Here is a 23,141-nt window from a genome sequence, read left to right as displayed (position 1 = left end):
GGTTAACTAACCTGCCTGAAGTCATATGGCTAGGAAAGCCAGGATCTAAATCTAGTTCTTTTAGTCTGTGTTCTACTTAGTAGATCACAAGTAAAATTCTTTGCTCTTCCCGCCCCCCCCCCCCCAAAGAATACATGTTTTAGGGCTTGGTATGTGGCTCAGTGTTAGAGTGCTTACCAAGCATGGTTGAGGCACTGGATTTGAACCCCAGCTCTGCAAAAAACAAACTTAAAAAGAGCCGGGCACAGTGGTGCATGTCTGTAATCCCAGTGGCTCAGAGTCTGAGGCAGGAGGATTGCAAATTCAGAGCCAGCCTCAGCAAGCAACCTAGTGAGACTCTGTCTCAAAATTAAAAATAACCAGGCACAGTGGTACATGCCTGTAATCCCAGCAGTTTGGGAAGCTGATGGAGGAGGATCTTGAGTTCAAAGCCAACTTCAGCAACAGCGAGGCACTAACTCAGTGAGACCCTGTCTCTAAATAAAATACAAAAATACAACAACAAAAAAAAGGGCTGGGGATGTAACTCAGTGGTTAAGTGCCCCTGAATTCAATCCCTGGTACCCCTTAAAAAATATAAATAAAAGTAAAAATAAAGGGGTCTGGGGATATAGCTCAGCTGGTAGAGTCCAAGCCTAGCATGCACAAGGCCCTGGGTTCAATCCCCAGCACCACCAAAATTAATTATTTAATTAATTAATTAAAAGTGCTGGGCAGTAGCTGAGTGGCAAAGCCTAGGTTCAATTCCCAGTACCAAAACAACAACAATGAAAAAAAACAAAACAAAACTAGAAAACAATGTGTTTTTTTGGATATCAGACAAATACAAATATCATACTCAAAACTTTGGAAACTATAGAACAGTATAAAAGTATAATGAAAATAAAAATTTGTAATCTTGTCACCTAGGAACAACCACTGTTAAAATTTTAGCATATTTCTTCTCAGCAGTTTTCAATTCATGTAATGATAACAAAACCAAACATTTGGTGAATACCTGTTCCAGACTTTAGTATGGGGGATTGAACTCGGGCACTCAACCACTGAGTCACATCCCCATCCCTTTTTGTATTTTATTTAGGGACAGGGTCTCACTGAGTTACTTAGTGCCTTGCAGTTGCTGAGGCTGGCTTTGAACTCACCATCCACCTGCCTCAGCTTCCAAAGCCACTGGGATTACAGGCATGCACAACCGTACCTGGCCAGACTTTTTTCTTAGCTCCTTTATTGCTAATTTATTTTGTTGTCACAGAAAATCAATAAGATGGGTACTGTAATTTTACTGAAGACACTCAGTAAGTGCAAAGATGCTAAGCAACTTGTCAAATGCTACCCAGATTATAAAGTGAGAGATCAATCAGGTATCTGCAAGATAAGATCATTAGTAGACTTGTACAACAGAGCCTACTAGTTTGTAATATTCTATAGTTTCCCAGTGGGGAGAATAGCTAGGTTTCTACTTTTATTACCTTTCCCTGGTTCTCTGTACCAAGCACCTTAGCTTTCAAGAATTCAAATTTCAGAGGCATAGTTGTGTGTCAGCAGGGCTGTGCTTACCATCCAAGGTGTCAAAATGCATTGCTGTGACCAAAACATAGGATATCTATTGCAAATAATTGCTTGCTAATAAATAAAGTACTAAAGATTGTTAATGATGTCTTCCTTTTTTTCTTTTCTTTCTTTCTTCTTTTTTTCTATTTTATCCCAGTACTGGACATCAAACCAGGGCTTTGTACATGCTAGGCAAGCACCCTTCAGCTCTTTATAAATTTTATTTTGAGACAGGGTCTTGCTAACTTGTCCAGGCTGGCCTCAAACTTGCAATTCTCTTTCCTCAGCCTCCCAAGTAGCTGGGATTACAGGTGTGTTCTACCAGGCCCAGCTAAAAATTTATTTTTTAAAATCAATTAGAATAAATTTAAGGTCATCTACATAACAATTTTATTTTTAACATGATTTCTTAGGTGGAAGATTAAAGGGTCAGAGTTATAGGTCAAACTCTTGGAGTTGCCTATAATTCTGGATATATCTGTGAGAGTGTATCACTCTTCTGAACACATTTGTCATGTGTGTTTCTGAAAACCAAAGGTTAGCAATCACTGATTTGGGTGATTTGGGTCAACCATTATTGAATGCAAAGATTGTTGAAATAGGCACTGAAAAATGATAAGAATAACATATTAACTTACACAATATATAAAAGTAGGCAGCATAAAATACATATTGTCCATGTGACATATATGCAAATACATGGTCAGTCATATTTTCAATGACATCTGATTGCATATGGTTGCATCATTTGTCCATGGAAAATATTTAATAAAAATTAAATCTTAAATTTCAGTTTCATGAACTTGAAGATAGTTTTCTGGAAAACCCTGATTGAGGACAGTGGTGCAGATAAAAATTTACACAGAGCAAACACTGATGTTAATATGATGTGAAACAAATTCTTAGTAGCTCTCTGTTCAGTGCTTATACTTGCTTCTTAATGAATCCTTTACCTTCTTTTCAAAATATAGTTGCCTTGGGCTGGGGTTGTGGTTCAGTGGTAGAGTGCTTGCCTAGCAGGCATGAAGCACTGGGTTTGATTCTCAGCCCCAAATATAAATATAATTAATTAATTAATTAATATAAATTAATATAAATTAATTAATTTTAAAAAGGTCCATCGACAACTAAAAAATATTTTTAAAAATACAGTTGCCTTTCCATGTCCTCAGTTTGTGTATCCTTGGATTTAACCAACTGCAGATTTAAAGTACTTCCTCCAAGTTAGGCCTGTTTCATGCGTGTAATCCCAGCTCTTCCAGAGTCTAAGGCAGGAAGATCCTAAGTTCAAGGACAGCCAGGGCAACTAACTTAGTGAGACCTTGCCTCAAAATTTTAAAGAAGGGGTCTGTGGTAGAGTGCCCCAGGGTTAAATCCCCAGTACTGCCAAAAAAGAAGGAAAATAATCCCCTCCCACCAAAATTGTGTCTGTATGAATATAAACAGGCTTTTTATTGTCATTATTCCCTAAACAATTCAGTGTACCTATTCACATAGCTCTTACATTGTATTAGGCATATAAGTATTCTAGAGATGATTTAAAGTATATGAGGATGTAAATACTACACCATTTTATGTAAGGGACTAGAGTTTCCACACATTTTGGTGTCTGAATGGGTCCTGGACCAATTCCTTCTCTATAATATTGAGGGACAACTATAGCTGTAAATCATACCTACCAGATAGCTCTTTGCTTTGAATGTAATGAGTCTGGTCTTTGCCTCCCTATCTCCTTCACATTTAAGTTGCACTACTTGAGATAATGATATTGAAATCAGAGTTTGGAAATGAAACCAAACCTTACCTCCAAAGCATCTGGTTTCCTCTATCTTAACTGAATGATCCACAGTAGGTGTTCAAAAAATGTTGTGATGATGGGGCTGGGGTTGTGGCTCAGTGGTAGAGCACTTGTCTAGCATGTGTGAGGCCCTGGGTTCGATTCTCAGCACCACATATAAATAAGTGAATAAAATAAAGGTCAATCAACACCTAAAAGAATATATTTAAAAAACAATGTTGTGGGCTGGGGATATAGCTCAGTTGGTAGAGTGCTTGCTTCATAAGCACAAGGCCCTGGGTTCAAATCTCCAGCACCGCAAAAAAAAAAAAAAAAATGCTGTGATGAATTAAATTATGTTTGGCGAGGTGTAAATTCCTTGTCCAAATTGTTTCCTTTGGAATATTGGTAGAGGACAGACAGGTGTTGCAGTAAATGTTTCCCCCTCTGAGGGGTTTGGTATTAGATGGAATGAAAGCAAATACACATCTTGGACCAGACTACATCTTACAGGAATCTTCAATAGAGATTGTTGACATATCCAGGATAATTATTGAGTAAGGCTGGGCTGAACTCTAGGTAAGAGTCATCTTTCTCTTTGAGATCCATACCATCAATCTCGGATGTTGAAAGAGCCCAGCAGCCCTATGCAGTTTCCATCTCCTCTCATCACATTGTACTCTCAGAATAAGCTCTCTGCTAGAAGCAAGTGGTAGGTTATAAAGAGTGTGTGTTGCTTATTCCAGGTAGCATTGTGTACCCATCAGTTTGGGTGCCTAGAGTTAAGATGACCTTACAAATCATCTAGGCCAACTCAATTCATATTTTAGACACAGTAGTGGAGATTTAGAGAGACTGATTTACTTAAGATTCTTATGCTGATATGAAAATAGGACCAGGGTCTCCTAACTTGTTCAGTGCTTATGGTCAGAATTAGAACCCAGGTTTCTTAGCCCCTCAGTCCAACAGGCAAGATGAAGTAGAAAACACTATATATTCTCTTCTTGGGGTTTCTAATACCATTGCACATGCTGGTGGGGTAATTGAAAGTAATAGAATAGCTGGAATTAATTTTAATTTTTATACTCAATGTATACTAAAAAATGCTACATTGAATTAGTTTCTGTTGCTTGTTGTCCAGCGCAGCCACTCTCGGGTCCGAGAGTGAGGGGCGAAAGCAGATTGGAAAATAGATATTGACAGACACAGATCTTGAAGATTAAGCTGGGATCAGGTGGAACTTCTTTCTGATTGAGATGGAGGTTTAAAGAGTTATGCCAGCAATCTTTATTTATATATGTCTCATTATCAGGTTAAAGACTATGCAACCATTATTCTTTGTATACAGGAAAGTTACAGAAACTAGGACAGCCTATGTAGCTTTTCCATAGGTGCAATCCATAGTTATAAAGTGCAATGTTAGGAGCTTTGTGTAGCTCTCAATAAAGTCCATTATTTAAAGGACAATGTAAGGTGGGCAGGAACTGGAGAAGCGGAGCTAGTGAAACATTGTGGTGGTCTAACATAAGAATTCCTTTCTTCCTGGTACCTGTGTGCCTGAGATCAAGGTTAGAACTGATGGGGCTCTTGCACAGAGCCTCCTCATGCAGAGCATTGGTATAGCAGCTACGCATCCTGTGCCCTTGCACAGAAACATTCCCAGGAACCCAGCGTGCCACAGCCATGAGGGCATCAGAGACCCCTGATCTCAGTAACTGCTCTCCCATCCTCCATCACATCACTCAACATCTCTCCCTTTCTTATACTTTAAATGTAAGTGATGGATTAAAACGTGGAACCACTGAATTTCTCCTCAGAATATTTGGCATCCTATTGTTATGACACAAAAGATAATTAGTAGCAAACATATAATTCCAAAAATGTACCATAATGTTTGTTTTCATGTATTCCAAAGATTAAAGCCATTTAGATCATCAAGTATTTGTTTAGCAGCTATGCAGGATCTACAAAATCAATTTTACTTTCTTGAATGTCCTGGATATGATGATGGAACTCTATAAGATCCAGGCTATCATTAGTTCTTTGCCAAATGCCCATCAAGTGATTTCTTACTTTCTCCTAATCCCAAATTATCAACCTTCAAAAAAACCAGGCTCTCCTTATTGACTTTTAGAAGTATATTTAAGTTTAACTTTCAGTGTAGAGAGCAATACAAACTTTTTAAATTTATGACATTTTTTCTAATTATCAAATATTAAATCATATAATTTATTAACTAAGTTTGTTATTTTTATAATAGACCATTGTTACAGAGAATACCAGCTTTATAAAATGTTCTCCTAAACCTTATATTTAAAGGACTTTATATGAATATTTTTAGAATACAAAGAAACCAGTTAACAGCACCACAATTACACTGATGTTTTCATATTAACCAAGTTTAATTTTTGAAGAAAAATTTAGAATCTAGAATATAATTAAATACTCTAATAGTTATTGTTTAACCAGAGTTGGATACACAATATATTTTTAAGACTTTTTAAATAATATTTCATAGACATAAGAAATTATCTTGATAAGAACAAATTATTTTTTAAGAAAACCTTATTACTTTAACATATAGAGTATTAAATTTTGGTTCACATCAGAACATTAATATTTTACTTGTGTCTGGAGAAGGGATCACCTTTATAAACTTTCTACAACTTGCACATATCTTTTTGTCATTTACACAAACCTTCCTGTCACATACTTAGACCTTCTTTCTCTTTCCCTTCATAAATCTTATTATCTCTTTGCCTTCACAAGCCTTATATCTCTTTCCTTTCATAAACCTTATCTCTTTCCTAGCCATTGATCCCTTTTTAAATTCACATTTTGAAACAATCCTTATGAAATTTCTGAACTTTTTTTCAGTTACTCCTCTTAATAAGATGAAATACTTTATGCTATTTACAGTACTTTAATTGAAACTTTTTGAACCCTTTGCATATAGAATTATACCTGTTAGAACTTTAACTCTTAGTAACTTTACTTTAGTGAAGATCCAAAAACAAAGCAATCCTAAACTCCTTTTTAAAAATTTATCGGGGCTGGGGATATAGCTCAGTGGGTAGAGTGCTTGCCTCACAAGCACAAGGGCCTGGGTTCCATCCCCAGCACCACCAAAAAAAAAAAAAAAAAAAAAAAATTTATCCTTTATTTAAGAAAACACATTTATGAAGATTAATCCCATTTATGTTAAATCTAATTTACTCATGTGGACTGTTAGGATTAAAATATTAGACAAATGTAATTACAGAATTAACCATCTTGTTCCTGTTGAAGGAAAATCTTAGGAGTAAAGGATATTACATAACAATATAGACATTTTATAGAAATCACCACTTTATTGTCTGACCACCTAGAAAAAATTCGTGAGTTAGAATGTTAAAGACATTTTATCTGATTATTTAATTTGAATTAAATGACTAGGCTACATCTCTTTATTGAAATTTTAATTGTTGAGCACTTATGTGTCTAAATGCCAATTTTGATACCATGTATAATATGTAGACACCACAACACAATACACAGGTGTGCACACATACACAAAACAAACAACAAAGATTTTGTAACTTTTGTAAGTGGAACTCCACAATTACTGTTGTAACAATTGAGAACAATTTGGTGGTTTAGAATAACACCCCTTTATTATTTTGCAGTTCCATAGGTCCAAATTCTGGGTGGGCTTATTGGTTTCTCTGCTTAGAATCTCACAGGACTGAAGTCAAGATGACAGAAGGATTGTGATCCTTTTTTAGACATCTGGAAATGACTTTCATTCCAAGCTCATTCAGGTCGTTGGGAAAATCTAATGACTTGTGGGCCCTTCCCCGCACTGCCCCATGTCTGTCAGCTGGGAGCCACCCATAGTTCCTAGAGGCCACCCATAATTCCTAGAGGCCTTCCCCTAGTCTTTGCATGTGGGCTCTGCATCTCAGAGCCAGCAGCATTATGTCAATTCCTTCTCCTGCTTGGAATCGCTTTCTGACTTCTTCTACTGCATCTCTCTGCTACTAGTCAGAAACTAAGTTCTCTGCATTTAAGGGCTCATGTGATTAATTCTAATTTAGGATAATCTCTTCATTTTAAGGTCCTTAACCCTAATTATATGTGCAGAGTTCCTTTTGCTACTTAACATAACAAGTACACAGGTTCCAGAGATTGGATCATGGATACCTTTAGGAGGCCATTTCAATGTACTATACTCATGATTTCTTTTAAAATTAAAGCCAAGTCTCTATCCTATCCAGCTAATAGGAAAGTAAGTGATGAACTTTACTAGGATTCCTTTTCTCTTTCTAGGTCCTGGGGTGCTTACACAGGGTAAAATGTATGGAGTGGTCTATTGGATACCCTCTGATTATGACAGAGAAATAATTGTGGTCTGAGCTAGTATGGGACCTTGAAGGCTGCTGGATCTGTTGCTTCGAGATTGCCCCTGGGGCAGGTGGACTCTTTCCAAGCAGGAAACTCCATGTCTTGGATCAGCCTTCAGAACTGTACTCCTCCATTATCTCCTGCCCTGACCTGGTACACAGTGAGGAAGTGAAGCATGGGTCCCAGGCCTCCCCTTAAAAAACAGCCACCACCAGTTTTAGCAAGGTCTTATTTACACACCATAAAATTCACTTATTTTAAGTGTATAAGTCAATGATTTTTGCTAATCATGCAGTTATATAACCATCACCATAACTCAGTTTCAGAACACTTCCATTATTTCCAAAAGATCCCTTGTGCCCATTCAGGTCTACCTTTTGCATGGTTCCCAGGAGCATAGTCACATTGCCCATTCAGAGGTCCACATTTCCCCTTCTCTCCTCCAAGAAAACTCTCAGAGAATTTAGCTTCCAAAAAATAAGAGGCAAAAAAAAAAAAACAAAAAAAAAACTGATTTGTCTCAAATCCAGTGATAAAAGTCTCTTGTAAGGAAAGGCAGCACTTACAATCTGGGTTTATTCTCAGAACACAGCACATCTCAATATTTCAGAGATTTATCCATCCTCTAGGATGGCAGAGTCCTCAAAGTGTACCTAGTAGGTAACCTCTGACTTCACTGAGCAGTGATTTGCAGGTGAGAAAGTCAGACTTCCCCCCTTTTTCTGCTTCTTTCCTCTTCTAAGAAGAAACTAAGGTATTCTTCCCCTTCCCGTGTCTAAGTCCCGTGTCCCGTGACTCAGAGGGACAGTGTAGCATGGGATGGGAGGTTCAAGGAACCAACTGTCCAGGGTTAGCCCTGCACCAGGGCTTTGTGTTCCTTATTCCTTGTGCCTAGATTACTATGATTGGCTTCTTGTCACCTATACAGAGACCCTTCCTTTGACCTCCCCATCTAAAATAAAACCTTAATCTAGTCAGGATGCTTTCAGAGGCAAGTAACAGAAAACTCTTAAGCCATAATGACAAGTGCTGGTTATTTAATAAAAAGTCTGGAGGTACCATAATGTCAGGGCACTGTGTGATATTTCTGTGAGTCTCAGGAACTGAACTCAGTACGATACCACCAGTGTCCTGACAACTTCATACAACAGTTTACAAAGGCAAGCATCAGAGAAGCAACCAGCCCCATGAGAACACTCCCCAGATGCCTCTTTCCTTTCATCAAGGAAAAATTATTTTCCCAAGAGCCTCTCAAGACCCTTCAGGAGACTTTCTCTGGTCCCTGGCTGATGTCGTTGTGACCATACCTAGCTGCAAACAATGATGGAGAAGACTTTATCTGGTCTTGTCAGTCTCTAGAGTGAGAGACAGGCAAGGGAGAACTTGAGAATGGCCATTAGGCAACCAGACAACCATGTGCCATTCCATTTCTCATCAGTTCTTGGTTTTTCATTCTGCTTTATTTTTCTCCATAGCAATAACGAGTTCTGAATTATTTTTTCCATTTAAATTTATTTTAATTGATACATAAAAACAATTTTTGCATATTAATGGGGTACTTTAATATTTCAGTCGCATATACATTTATGTAATGTTTCAATTGGGTTGTACATAATCTGTCTCCTCAGACATTTATGATTTCTCTATGATGAAAATATTCAAACTCCTTTCTTCTAGCCTTTCAAAATAAATCGTATGTTGTCATTATCTGTAGTCACACTGCCATGCAATAGCACACAAGAACTTCTTACTCCTGTCTGTCTATAACTTAGTACTTATTGCTCAACCTCTCTCCTACCAACCTCTCCAACCTCTGGTCCCTGCTCATCTCAGCCTCTGGTAACCATCATATACTATTAACTTCCATGAAAATAACTTTTTGAGTGATGTTTTAGTCAGCTTTTTTGCTGGTAAAATTGAGATGACCATATGGTTTTGTCCTTCACTCTGTTGATATGTTGTATTGTATTTATTGATTTGCTTATACTGAACCATCTTTACATCCCTAGGATGAATCTCACTTGTTAATGGTGAATAATTTTTTCTGGGAGGAGGGTACCAAGGATTGAATTCAGGGGCACTTGGCCACTGAGCCATATACCCAGCCCTATTTTGTATTTTATTTAGAGACAGGGTCTGGCTTTTGCTGAGCCATCTTTGAACTCATGATCCTCCTGCCTCAGCCTCCTGAGCCACTGGGAGCCAGCAGTCTTAAATTTGAGAGTTCACCCCATTTGAGAGTTTGTCTATCCTGTTTACCATTTGTCTGTTCAGTTCCTGGCCTTATTTTGTCCTTTAGGTGAAGTTATGGTTCCCAGAAAGTATTTTTCCCCCTGGAAGTTCTTGATGCTTATTGGTGTGTAATGTGATCTACACACTGAAGTAGTATTTATTTAAGTCTTTATAATCGAGGTTTGTGTTTAGCCTTTCTATAAATTCATGCAAGATGTTTATTTTTCTCTTAAGCCAGCAGTCACTTCCTCTGTTTCAGCACTAGATGGTGCTCTAAACCCAGTTTTATCACAGTTCACTGTTGGTGTGTTGCCACTGTTTTAACACTAGAGGGCAATCCAAGGTGAGGTTTGCCCCAAATCTGCAATTAGTGTGTTATTCAGCATAAATTGGGGGAAAGGCAGTCAGTCCATCCCCATAAGCCCCTCTCTGGGGCCAGGTTGAGCCCAAATGCCTCATTCACAGTCACCAGCCTGTGGTCTGGCACCAAGGAATTTTGTCCAGCTCTGGACATAATCAATGTGGATGTACATTGACATTCCTGTGACCACAAATGCCACAATGCTGTCACCCCCTGAACCCACGGCCTGCTGAGACCAGCCTGTCACTAGATAGGCTAGTGTATTTGTCCCTGTGTATTTCAGTGGGGGAAGGGTCTCAGAGATCACTACTGATAAAATGTAAAAATGTGTGCTCTTTAAGAAGCATTTACACAAAGGGACCTTGACTTTAATAGAATGGTGCAGTAATAATGACAGGTTAGAGGACTAGAAGGTTTCCTGGCTACTCGAAACCATGCCATGGATGCTGACCTTGTTTATTTCTGATATTTTAAAATCTTGTGAAGGACAAAGAAGTAAAGATGGTAGAAAGAGTAATAGTTCCTTAAATATAGATATCCAGAATTTCTAACCCAGTAATGTCCATTGGTTGTTGTACCTATCCTGGAAATTAGAAGAGGCTCATTTGAAAATCCTTCTCTTTTCAAAACTCATGTTCCCCTTGAAAGTGTAACCACTATCCAAGCAAGGAAATGCACCCAGACTAATCCTGGGAAACTACTTGATCCCAATTGGGAAACTGAGAGTCAGGCGTGGTGGTACACACCTATAATCCCAGCAGCCTGGGAGGCTGAGACAGGAGGAAGGCAAGTTCAAAGCCAGCCTCAGCAACTTAGTAAGGCTATAAACAACCTAGTGAGACCCTGTCTCAAAAACAAAAAATAAAAAGGGCTGAGGATGTAGCTCAGTGGTTAAGCACCCTTGAGTTCAAATCCTTGGTACCAAAAAAAAAAACCTATTTGGAAAACTGATTAAAAAACACAGAACCAGAAATACTGTGAAGGAATACTTACAGTTATGTTACATAAAAGAATGAAAGAGAAAAAAGCATCCAAGAAAATTCCAAGTGTACAAACCTGTGACACTAGGAGTATCAGGTGGTGGAGGGAAGCTCTGTTTTCATTGGCATTGAGATATTATTTTGCAGTTATTCAGATTATCTAGTGAAAATAATTTAAGCTGAATGGATTCTGTATACTTTTGAAAAAGACATTCAATTCAGTTATATTACAAACTTTAGTATATAATGTAGAAAAAATTTGATCTGGCTAATATGTCATTATTAAATCAACCCCAACTTTGAGAAAGTTAGCTTTTATATATTTGGGCCTCGGTGAATTTTTTCTGCCTAAAAAAAGTACTGTAAAAAATGATTAGTTACTCAGATCTCTTCACAAAAGCCATTTGCCCTTAACAAATCTAAATTATATGATTTAGCATTGTAACAAAGTGCTAATTTTGGTGGGGGTCGGGGGTTCCAGGGATTGAACTCAGGGGCACTTGACCACTGAGCCACATCCCCATCCCTATTTTGTATTTTATTTAGAGACAGGGTCTCATTGAGTTGCTTAGCACCTCACTTTTGCTGAGGCCATCTTTTAACTCGTGATCTGCCTGCCTCAGCCTCCTGAGCCACTGGGATTATAGGCTTGTGCTGCTGCTCCCAGCTCACATGTGGCTATTGAACAAAGTGCTAATTTCTGAGGCACTTCCTGAGTGCCAGACACAGAGCTAGGTGATACATAGAACTGTACAAGGATAATACTTATTATTTTCTTCATACCAGGCACATTTATACATTTAACTCACTTAACTCCTGAGCATAGTCTCACTTTTAATTCACAGAATAATCAAATGAAACAGAACTAATTATCCTCATCTTACAGATAAGAAAACTGAAGTTCAAGAGAATAAAGTGACTTGCTCACAATCACACAGTGAGTAAGTGACACAGTAGGATTTGTATTTCAGCCATCTCAATTTTGAAGTCTGAATACACAGTCAACTCACAGCATGCATGTTGTTCAGCAGAAGACTGTTCTGGGTGCAGGTTTGCCAGGTTTCACAAATAAAAATACAGGATAGCTATTAAATATTGTATGGAACATACTTAGCTAGAAAATGATGTGAAGTTCACATTTAACTGGGCGTTCTGTATTTTATCTGGCACATGCATCTGGGTGGCACATAAGAAGAACATGTCTTAACCTCACGGGTCTCCTGTTTCTCTGCTATAGTTAAGCAGGTGGCTACCTGGGCCTTAAGTAGTTCAATAAAACATTTAGCTTGGTATCCAACACCAAAGCCTTAGCTCTTGGCCAGAAAGCAAGACAGCAACATAGAGCCCATGTGGCCTCCAGAGCTATGTTAAGTTCAGGGGTCCGTGTAAGTTCAGAACTTTAGGATCGGTTGCCCTATAAACCCTGCTCTCCTGGAAGTGGTGTGCTGATAAATGTTTAATAACTGGCTCTGCAGAGAAGACCCCTTCTTTGTGGTGTTTGTCTGTTTTCCTCCTGTGAACATTCCTATCATAGCTGATGCTTGACACCAACATGAAGGCACTGAACCTGCAGTTGGGAAGAAATGTGTACAGTTGGCTCAGGGGAGCCCCATGCAAGCCAGTGCCAGCCCACTACTGCATTTTTCTCTTTTTATGTGCAGGCAACTCAAGTCTAGGTAACAAGGAAAGATTTAAGAAAAAATATCTACCACCATATAATTTTTAAATAAAACAATTAAAATATAAAAAATTTCCTATGTAGGTAATACCGTTGACCAAACCTTTACATCACTTCAGTTCAGACTAAAGTCTGGAGCTCTGGTGGGGGTGATTTTTTTTTTTTTTTAAGTGTTCACTGTGTCACATATTTCTGAGCTGGCATATTGAACAGATGTACTGTGGGTAGGAAGAGGCTGTGGGAATAACTTCATCTTCCTATGTTTGGATGAACAATCAAGAAAGACCTACCCCTGTACAGCCAGTTTGACCTTCTGAATTCAGATCAAACCCTTTGTGGTCTCAGTGGACATGAAGCCCTAATGGCAGTTAAGGACAAGGCAGTCCTGAGGTGACCTCTTTCCAACTCTGTGACCTGGGGAGAAGAACTTCAGACTTTTAACTTGTAAAACAGGGTAATAATATTACCTATGTTGAAGGGTTATGCAAAAGATACCTGATTATAGCAAGTACTAACTCTGGGTGATACCAACACTATACCTCCCGTCATCACTATAATTAATCTTCCTGTTCTGCTCTTTAGGAAATGGTCTTATGTATCTGCTTAGGTCTAGTAGATACTTCCCGTTCTATAGAAAATGTTTCTTTTTAAAAACTATGTAAAAAATATAACATGAAAATTCTAGATAAATAAATAAAATGAATTTTATTTATTTATGTATGTATGTGTTAACGGACTGGGGATTAACCCCAGGGGCGCTCCACTACTGAGCTACATTCTCAGCCCTTTTTATTTTATTTTGAGACAGGGTCTTGCTAAGTTGCCTCATTTATTATCTTCCTGTTTCAGCCTCCCCAGTAGCTGGCATTATGTGTCACATGCCTGACTGATATTAAATTTTTAAACAAATCTCAGAAATAAGAATGGTCTTCCAACATGCCAAGAATGTTTGTGAATCTTTATAATTTCACGAGGGAAAAAAATCAGTTGTTAGGGTTTTTGAGTCTTTAAAACAAACAAACAAACAAAACCCTAACCAGCAGTTGGTATGTGTAGTCAGGAATAGCCCTTGGCAGAATGCAAGTTTGCCCCTTGTGCCCCTCTTTTTCTCTTTGTGGTCTTCCCCTCATTATTAGCTTCCACTCATCCATTCATTCAGCCAGCCAGCCATAAAAAGTATGATTTTCAAAAAGTTAAAATTGAGGGCTGGGGAGATAGCTCAGTTGGTAAAGTGCTAGCCTTGCAAGCACAGGGCCCTGGGTTCAATCCCCAGCACCGCAAAAAAAAAAAAAAAAAAAAAGTTAAAATTGTAACTTATTACAAATATAGAATGAACACGTGTCAAATATTTATTAACTTACTATTTAAAGAACCAGTGAGATAATAAAGCTAGTTCCAAGAACCTTTGAAGAAATATTTATAGTCATAAAAAAAAAAACAATTTCAGCTAAGTAGACACAAATTAGGTAATGTTCTGTCAGGCAATAAGCCCATTAATTTGGGGTCATTTTTTCTGCTATACAAAAATCTACACATTGACATGTAATCTTCATAGTCTCTGTGTGCTGGTCAAATAGCAAATAGCAAAACAAGCAAAAGCTTATTTTTCCCAGAAAATTAATAATCCCTAGGAAGGCCCATTTAAGAATGCCTTATTCAAATCCCCAGCACCACAAAAAAAAAAAAAAAAAAAAAAAGAATGCCTTAAATGAGCTGAGGGTGTGGCTCAGTGGTAGAGTGCTTGTTCAGCACATGGAAGTCCCTAGATGTGCCATGGCACTGTGTGAGGTGTGCATCCCAGCACAACAATACAATATAAGGATATATGTTGTACTCTTTTTTACCACCTTTTCAGGTATTGGATAATTTTATTAACATATGTACTTTCATGTATTCAGTGAATCTTTATTAATATCTAAATGTCCCAGGGATATGGAGATAAAGACATAGTCCCTGAGACACTTGTAACCTAATGGAGGAGACAAACATATAAAATAAAAATTACAATACCAAGTGATGAGGCCTGGTAACCTCTCAGGCTCCCCCAGTTACCTGATTGCAGAGGCCTACCCAGCCCCCAGTTCTGTCCCCATCACCATTTTCTCCACCTGTATATTGAATACATCTCTTAGAGCCTGGATAGACAGGTAGATAACTTAATAAGGAATGATTCCTCTTTTAGAAATATAGAGAGATTAATGGGCCTTCAGTCTTCAACTTAATGGAGTATGACACATGGCAGTTTCAAAAGTGGCTGTGAACAATAATTCGGAGCAGGCAAGAGATGAAGAATTTTGTCACTCCTGAAATGACCACATATGGGGGGCTCTATGATATAATTACTAATTAATTAAAGAGCACTTGTATTTCAGAAACACTCCCTGGAAGACATGTTTGTTTCCAAATTGATGGAGCAGAGGAGGCTTTTCTGAAATTTTACTTTGGAACCCTAGAGTTTAATATGGCAGACTAGTTTCCCCAGGAGTGGGGTGCAGGACCTGTCTACCATTCTTCTCTTTGGATAAGGCTTTAGCTTCATGTAGCTGTTGACCTGGGTGACTTCGATTTCACCTTATCAGGAGTTGTGTTTTCTCTTAACACCGTGGTCACCAATGTTTCAGCTCCATAAGAATGCACAGTGATTTTCTATCCCTGTGTTTAATTCTTCTAGCAGAGCCATAGAAAATAAGGAGTCATTCCCTGTACAAATAGAGAAACAACATGTATCCCGTTTGTTTACAATAAAAAGAAAAATAAGGAGTCATTTATTTTAGTTCTCTGTCCTTACGAATCCAATTTACTAAATATTTAATAAGAAATTACTAATGTAAAGAACTTAGATAGAAGCTGTAGAGAATAGAGAAAGAATAACACCTCCCCCAGGAGCCCATAGTTCAGTGGGGCAGACAGAAACATGGAACTAATTGTAAAGCAGTGATTCTTTTGTTTTGTTTTGTTTTGTTTGTGGTACTGAGGATTGAACCCAGTGGTGCTCTATCACTGAGCTACACCCCCAGTCCTTTTTATTTTTTTATCTTGTGACATGGTCTTGTTAAGTTGCTAAGTCTGGCCTTGAACTTGAGAGCCTCCTTCCTCAGCCTCCCAAGTAGCTGGGATTACAAGCTTGTGCCACCATGTCCAGACCCTAAAGCAAAGATTGTAAATCATGGCTGCATATTAGGATCACCTGGGGAAATTTGGAACATCCTAACGTCTAGGTTGCATGTAATACCAGTTAAGTTAGAACCCTGGAGTGTGGGACCAAAGTATCAATATTTTTTAAGGTTCCCTGGGAAATTCTGGTGTATTGCTAAAGTAGAGTGAAATAAACTTGGGAAATGCTGTAGTAGTGCTCAAACCTCAGTTCCTTTGTGAAACCTTTCCTTTCCTATCCCAAAATTGAGTCTCTTTTTTTTTTCTTTTCTGTTACTTAGCTCCTTTTAAATATGTCTGTTTTTAGCAGTTAATTATAATTACTTTGAAATTGTTGTAATATGGCAGACTGATTATTTTCTAATGCCTTCCTATTCTTTGTTTCTACAGTACCAAGTAGTGTCTTAGTTTATCGAATAAATAAATAGAGCTGCAGCAAGAGTAGGAAAAGTCCTGTCCCCTTTAGGGAGCCTTAGACTCAGAACTCTTGTGACTTTCTGAGCCTCAGGATCCTCCACTTCTAGGTGCTGGGGCTGGAGAAATCTGCATTCTCAATGGGGTAAAGCAGCTGGAGAAAATGATGGTAGGAGGCCTCTCAGGGCTTCAGCTGTGGCAGTGAACTTGACTTTTCTTTGTAGTCTTGCTATAAGAGGAAGAAGAAATGGAAGTTCATCAGTTTAAATATGTGTGTGTCGATGAGGGAAAAGTGCCAGTGCCACTGACTCCTGCTTTTTTGTTGTTAAGGCCCAAGCCATTTTAAAAAAAACCTTTAGAACCGCTTTCTTTGCGGGAAAATTGCTTGTCTGTTTTATTTTTAAGCTTTAAATCTTTTTTAAAAAAGTGGTTTTTGGAATTTTGTAGGTTGTATACTTAGGAAAGTAAAAAGATTATTTTGACACAAGTGGGGGTGGTTGTGCGTTCCAGGTTTTTCTAGAGCATTACTAACTTTAATTATGTACTGTTTTGACACTTTATATCCTGATTTTGTAATATGGAAAGTATTGGTTGTGCTTGGCACAATTATTATGTGTCAGTTAAAATTATTTTAAAGGGAAAAGACCTGGCCAATACAACATGTAGAAGGAGGTATTAGGGTACAGGAAGGAGTTTAAGGTTAGTAAACTGGGGAAGGCAGAACATAAGCATAAAGTAGTTATTGGCATGGGAACACTCTTTCTTGACTTGGAACTTCACATCTTGACAGGGATACCTTAAGTCAGTCCTAAATGCTGTTGGAATGACTCCTTGAGGCTTATGAGTCTACTGTAAGATAAAGAATATTTCTTAATGTTACAAGAATTAATTCATCAAGATATAACAGTTGGACTTGGTGCATATCTATAATCACAGCTATTTGGGAAACAGGAAGATCATGAGTTTGAGGCCAGCCTCAGAAGACTATCTCAGAATAAAAAATAAAAAGACCTGGGGCTATGGCTCAGTGGTAAAGCATCCTTGGGTTTAATTCTAAGTAACCAAAAAAAAAAAAAAATTTTTTTCAAGGAAAAAATGTGTCTCTAAGAAGAGTTCCTTTAGTCCTGCCTTTCATTCCAGAATGTTTCTTAGTAAGGTGTAGTTACAGGAATGCACCAAGAGGAAAAATAGCTCCTAGAGAGCCTGTTGCTGGACCCACATCCCCTTGTGGCATAGGCTGGATGGACTCTGAACAGCAAATATGGGGGCTGTAACCCCACATGAGCTTTTTACTTTTAGTTGTTAAATATTTGAAAATATCTATGTTTATCCTTATCTCTTACCTTAATAATCATAGTTGCGATAGTTTTTGTGGATTCAATAGTTACACTTTCTCTTTCTGCTTAATTAATTCAGACCAAATTAAACCTTTACAATCCAACTGTGATCAAAATCACCTCAGTTTTAATTGACCCACAATTATGGAAACTCTCTTGAACCTAGTAAAAGTGTCAATTTTTTCTCACTGGTGATACAAAAGTATAAAATAAAGGCTAAACTTTACAATATTATTTTATATCTAAAGATCATAAGCTTTTAAAAGTTGTTTGGTAATGTTAACAATTACATCTCGTTTTGAATTGTCTGTCTCTGGTAACCTGCTTACATTCCTGAGAGGACATCTCATTTGTTCTTCAGTCAGTATGTTCTTTCATGAAGCAGTAACAACTTCAGGGCATCAAAATAAATGTCATTGGTAGGTGGCACACTGTTAGTACAGGAACTGCATCATCTTCTGGGAAAGGAAGCTGTTTATAGATGTCATTAAATTAAGAGCAGTGTTGGTTGTTCCATGTGTTACCATAATGCTTCTCTAATAGAAAGTCTGCAGTCAGTAAGAGCCCTTCCCATAGCCAGCCAGTCTGTTTTCACAGAGTCCAGTTTGCCTTTTCCACAGCCAATGTCTGTGTTTCCCTCTGCCTAAGCTTTTCCTCTCTTGCAGCTTCATTATGTCAGTGTTATGACATTTAGGAACTTGTCATGTGGTTGACCAGACTTCCAACACTTCTTCAGCTAGTGGTAGCATACTTACCATGAGTCAGATTTGAGCTCCCCTCCTGTCTGTGAACCCCCAGTGGGTAAAGGAGACAGTGATGTGCAGGAGTGGAGCTTTACATGAGTTCTACAACATCTGACTGATCAGAAGATGGTGAGGCCAGAGAGAGCCTAAGCTCTTTCTAAAATGAAAAAGAAATGGCAGGCAGAAATTCTTCAGGTAGTAATTATGTTTTCCTGCTAGTGCAGAGGCCCCACTCATTGATGACGACCAATCCGTCAATAAGACTTAGTTGTAGTGGTCAGCCTATATGACACCATTTTAACAGAAGCCCTCATTCTTCTTTTCTTATCCAGAACTAAGAGAAAAAAGTGAATATGGTTTTTGCTCACAGAATGGATCACAGCAAGCCACTTATGGTTATTCCTACACTTGTGGTGTCCCTCCAGAACCACAGCTGCACTGAAACAGCCACACCTCTGCCAAGCCATGACCTAATGGATTTATATGAGGACCCCAACTGGATGAGCAACAGAACAGACCTTCAGTATGGACTGAAACCCGGGGAAGTGGCTACAGCCAGCATTTTCTTTGGGGCCTTGTGGTTGTTTTCTATCTTTGGCAATTCCCTGGTTTGTTTGGTCATCCACAGGAGTAGGAGGACTCAGTCCACCACCAACTACTTTGTGGTCTCCATGGCCTGTGCTGACCTTCTCATCAGTGTGGCCAGCACACCATTTGTTCTGCTCCAGTTCACCACTGGAAGGTGGACACTGGGTACCGCAATGTGCAAGGTGGTGCGATACTTTCAGTATCTCACTCCAGGCGTCCAGATCTATGTTCTCCTCTCCATCTGCATAGACAGGTTCTACACTATTGTCTACCCACTGAGCTTCAAAGTATCCAGAGAAAAAGCCAAGAAAATGATTGCAGCATCGTGGATCTTTGATGCAGCCTTTGTGACCCCCGTATTCTTTTTCTATGGCTCCAACTGGGACAGTCACTGTAACTATTTTCTCCCTTCCTCTTGGGAAGGAACCGCTTACACTGTCATCCACTTCTTGGTGGGCTTTGTGATTCCATCTGTCCTCATAATCTTATTTTACCAGAAGGTCATAAAGTATATTTGGAGAATAGGCACTGATGGCCGAACAGTGAGGAGGACAATGAACATTGTCCCAAGGACAAAAGTGAAAACAGTCAAGATGTTCCTCATTTTAAATCTGTTGTTCTTGTTCTCTTGGCTGCCTTTTCATGTAGTTCAGCTGTGGCACCCCCACGAACAAGACTATAAGAAAAGTTCCCTTGTCTTCACAGCTATCACGTGGATATCCTTTAGTTCTTCAGCCTCTAAACCTACTCTGTATTCAATTTATAATGCCAATTTTAGGAGAGGGATGAAAGAGACTTTTTGCATGTCCTCAATGAAATGTTACCGAAGCAATGCCTATACTATCACAACAAGTTCAAGGATGGCCAAAAAGAACTATGTTGGCATTTCAGAAATCCCTCCCATAGCCAAAACTGTAACCAAAGACTCAATCTATGATTCATTTGACAGAGAAGCCAAGGAAAAGAAGCTTGCTTGGCCCATTAACTCAAATCCACCAAATACTTTTGTCTAATTTCTCAGAATTCTTTCAATTATTGTTATGTGTCAGAGATTAAAAAGCTTTAACTATAAAAACAAATGATTTACATTGTTTCACTCAGCTGAGTTATTTTGTAAAATGTACCCATTTATTGATTATACTTGTGGTTTTTATTCTGGTTGCTTTTTTATTTTTATTTTTTAGTTGTCAATGGAACTTTATTTTATTTATTTATATGCAGTGCTGAGAATTGAACCCAGTGCCTCACGCATGCTAGGTAAGTGCTCTACCACTGAGCCATGAGTCCAGCCCTCTGGTTGCTTTTTGTTTTAGGAAAAGCTTTCAACTTCAAATGATAGTTAGCTATCCTTTCACTCAATTAGATGTATAAAAAATTCTTACCTGCTTTTTACTTATCATTAGGTCCAAAAACCATAAATTATACACACTCTTTGGTTAATGATTCCACCTCATCCTGTTTTGTTCATTTTTTCTTCTCCTACTGAATATTTGTAACTACTGGCTCATATTCATCGAAACCCCCATGTCATACATTTCAGCTACTTGCATTTCTTGTACTATGCAGCATCTGGGAAGAGTTAATACTGTGTGTATTCACATTACCTTCTTCCAAGTAATCACTGACTAAATCCACTATAAAAAGTGCTCCATATATTGGAACTTGCTGGGAAGTGTGCTGTGGCCGGGTGATTAGGATTCTCAAGGGAAGAATGCTTACAGAGTTTCCTAAAGTTCTGTCTTGTTTTCATCCTTCCTTAATCCAAGCAGCTGATGAAGCCTTGAAAATTCAAAGTCAATATGATGCTTTCCCCGTACCTTTGTCCCATCTAGGCTGTTTCTAAAACATTCCTTCCCTTTTTTGAATTATTACACAAATGAACAGGTACCCTGTTAGGCATGTCTTGAAAATGCCAAAGGGAGAAGGGACAGCATTTCTCTGAGTTCTGCAATTCAGGGGGGAACCTTTAACTGCCCAACCCTACTACAGTCTACTAGGACATTCAGGTAGGGACCATCTTCTCCCTTTCTCCCAGAAACTCAGACACAAGGCCATTCCCAGCCACAGCCTCCCTCCCTTTCTCTCCAGCTCACCACAATATATCTAGCCAAACTCATGATCTTTGCCTGTGATAACTCAGGACTTTTTTCTCTGGTTCCCAGTTCTCCATTTTTTTTCAAATCTAAAACTAGCATATTCAGAAACTTTTTTTTTTTTTTTTTTGTTAAACAATAAAGGGCTTACAGTCAAGACTAGTATACATTTTCATACTCTACAAGAGCTGTGAATAATAACTCCAGTTGTTTAGCAATTTTACATGAATTGTCTCAATTTATCCTCAACAATTCTGTGATGTATTTATCATTATCTCTGTTTTATAGCTGAGGAAAATAGAACTCAAATTATATGACTTGCCCAAATTAGAATGTGACAGAGTTGGCAGTTAGACTTAGGTCCTCTGACTACAAGTCTGTGACTCTTTCCTTGACATTTCAAATGCCTTCTTAGAAAACACAATTGGCCACACCCAGCTGTTGATGGCTTTCCTGACCACCATGTTGGAATTGTAAGGTCTAAAAAAATCTGACTATTCTTAAAAAGTATAGACAGAATTTAATGAGCTCACTTTTCCCTTGGCTGTGGTTTGGTTCTTGAACTTGGGCTGCTGAATGTCGGAGAGGGAAGCTGTCCATTCCCATTTCACAGATGCTGAGAAATAACACAAGAAGGTTTGGTATTTTGGGCAAAGAACAACAACAAAACATTGAATCTACGAAACATCTAGAAAGTTGAAATTTTTAAGCTGAGATGCTTTCTTCAACCAACAAATTCAAAAGGCAGTATATGTATTATTTTTCTTTCTCCCTTTTCCTTCACTTCAAATTCTTAATTGGCAAATGGTACTCTAATTAACAAAAGAGCCAGATATAGTTATCTCATTTGGACTTGTTAAAAAGTAGAAAAGACACCCACAATAGTTTTCAGTTTTTGTCTTTTTTAATGGAACATTATTTGTTAAAGTTATATTGTAAAAAGTTTGTTTTGATTTTATTTTTACTTATCTTTAGGTCTCAGTTTAAAGAGTTATATTAGATGTTTTTGTTTGTGTGGGGGGGTGGTAGTGGGGAATGGAAGCCAGGAGTGTTCTACCACTGAGTTACACCCCCAGACTTTTAAATTTTTTTTATTTTGAGATAGAGTTTCTTAAGTTGCTGAAGCTCATTTTGAACTTGGAATCCTCCTGCCTCAGCCTCTGAGACACTGGGATTGCAGGTGTGTGCCACAGGACTGGGCTATTCTAAGCAATTTCTAAACTTTATTCTGCCTTCAGTGTTCTGTGAGATACCCAATAGGTAGGAATTCAATGAAACAGCCTCATATTGCTGTTGTACAGTTGTTTTTTCAAATCCCCCCAAATGACAAAAGTGTTAATCAAGTCATAAGCAAGCATCAAAGTCTTATAAAACTTAGCTATGTTCTCTAAGAATGTTGTAATAAATTGTTTTTGTTTAGTTTAATATTCAAGATTTCTCGTATCTTACTTGATCCTGAGGTTGAAGGAAACTGGATATAATGCGCAAATTGACAATTTGCTTAAGTCTCAGTGACAAAAGAACAATATTCACCACACCTCACATTTATTTGGAAAGAATTAGAATTAAGTCACAATGATACAGGCAATTGGAGAGAATAAGAAAATGACCCCAATCTTACCAGGTACACAATGAGGTGCACTGTGCATCCAGTCAGGTAGACTCCCCAAATAGGTGTCCAGGGTGGGTGACCATAGGAAGCAGGATTCAGAGCACAGCAATGCTCCCACCACCTGGCTCTGGGGTCTTGTAGGGGAAAGAAAGCATCTTTGGAGGTGGAATTCTAATGCTCCCTTTCTTCTAATCCTCAGTGAAAGCATTAATCCCATTAACCTGCTACTGAGAGCTAAG

General features: G+C 38.3%; 1 protein-coding gene across 4 annotated transcripts in view; it reads left to right on the top strand.

Annotated features, from left to right (window-relative positions):
- Positions 1-22,529, top strand: part of GPR19 (G protein-coupled receptor 19) — a 41,459-nt gene extending 18,930 nt beyond the window's left edge. For all 4 annotated transcript variants that reach the window (XM_079140051.1, XM_079140050.1, XM_079140049.1 and 1 more), the window contains one exon: positions 18,942-22,529. In XM_079140051.1, the coding sequence (XP_078996177.1) occupies positions 18,963-20,210 (1,248 nt within the window). In that variant the 5' untranslated portion in view covers positions 18,942-18,962 and the 3' untranslated portion in view covers positions 20,211-22,529. The remainder of the gene's footprint in view (positions 1-18,941) is intronic.
- The last annotated feature ends 612 nt before the right edge of the window (positions 22,530-23,141 follow it).

This window comes from Sciurus vulgaris (assembly GCF_902686455.1).
Source record: "Sciurus vulgaris genome assembly, chromosome: 5".
Taxonomy (NCBI): domain Eukaryota; kingdom Metazoa; phylum Chordata; class Mammalia; order Rodentia; family Sciuridae; genus Sciurus; species Sciurus vulgaris.
Note: the sequence above shows the minus strand (reverse complement) of the source record. Positions and strands in the feature narration are given on the sequence as shown.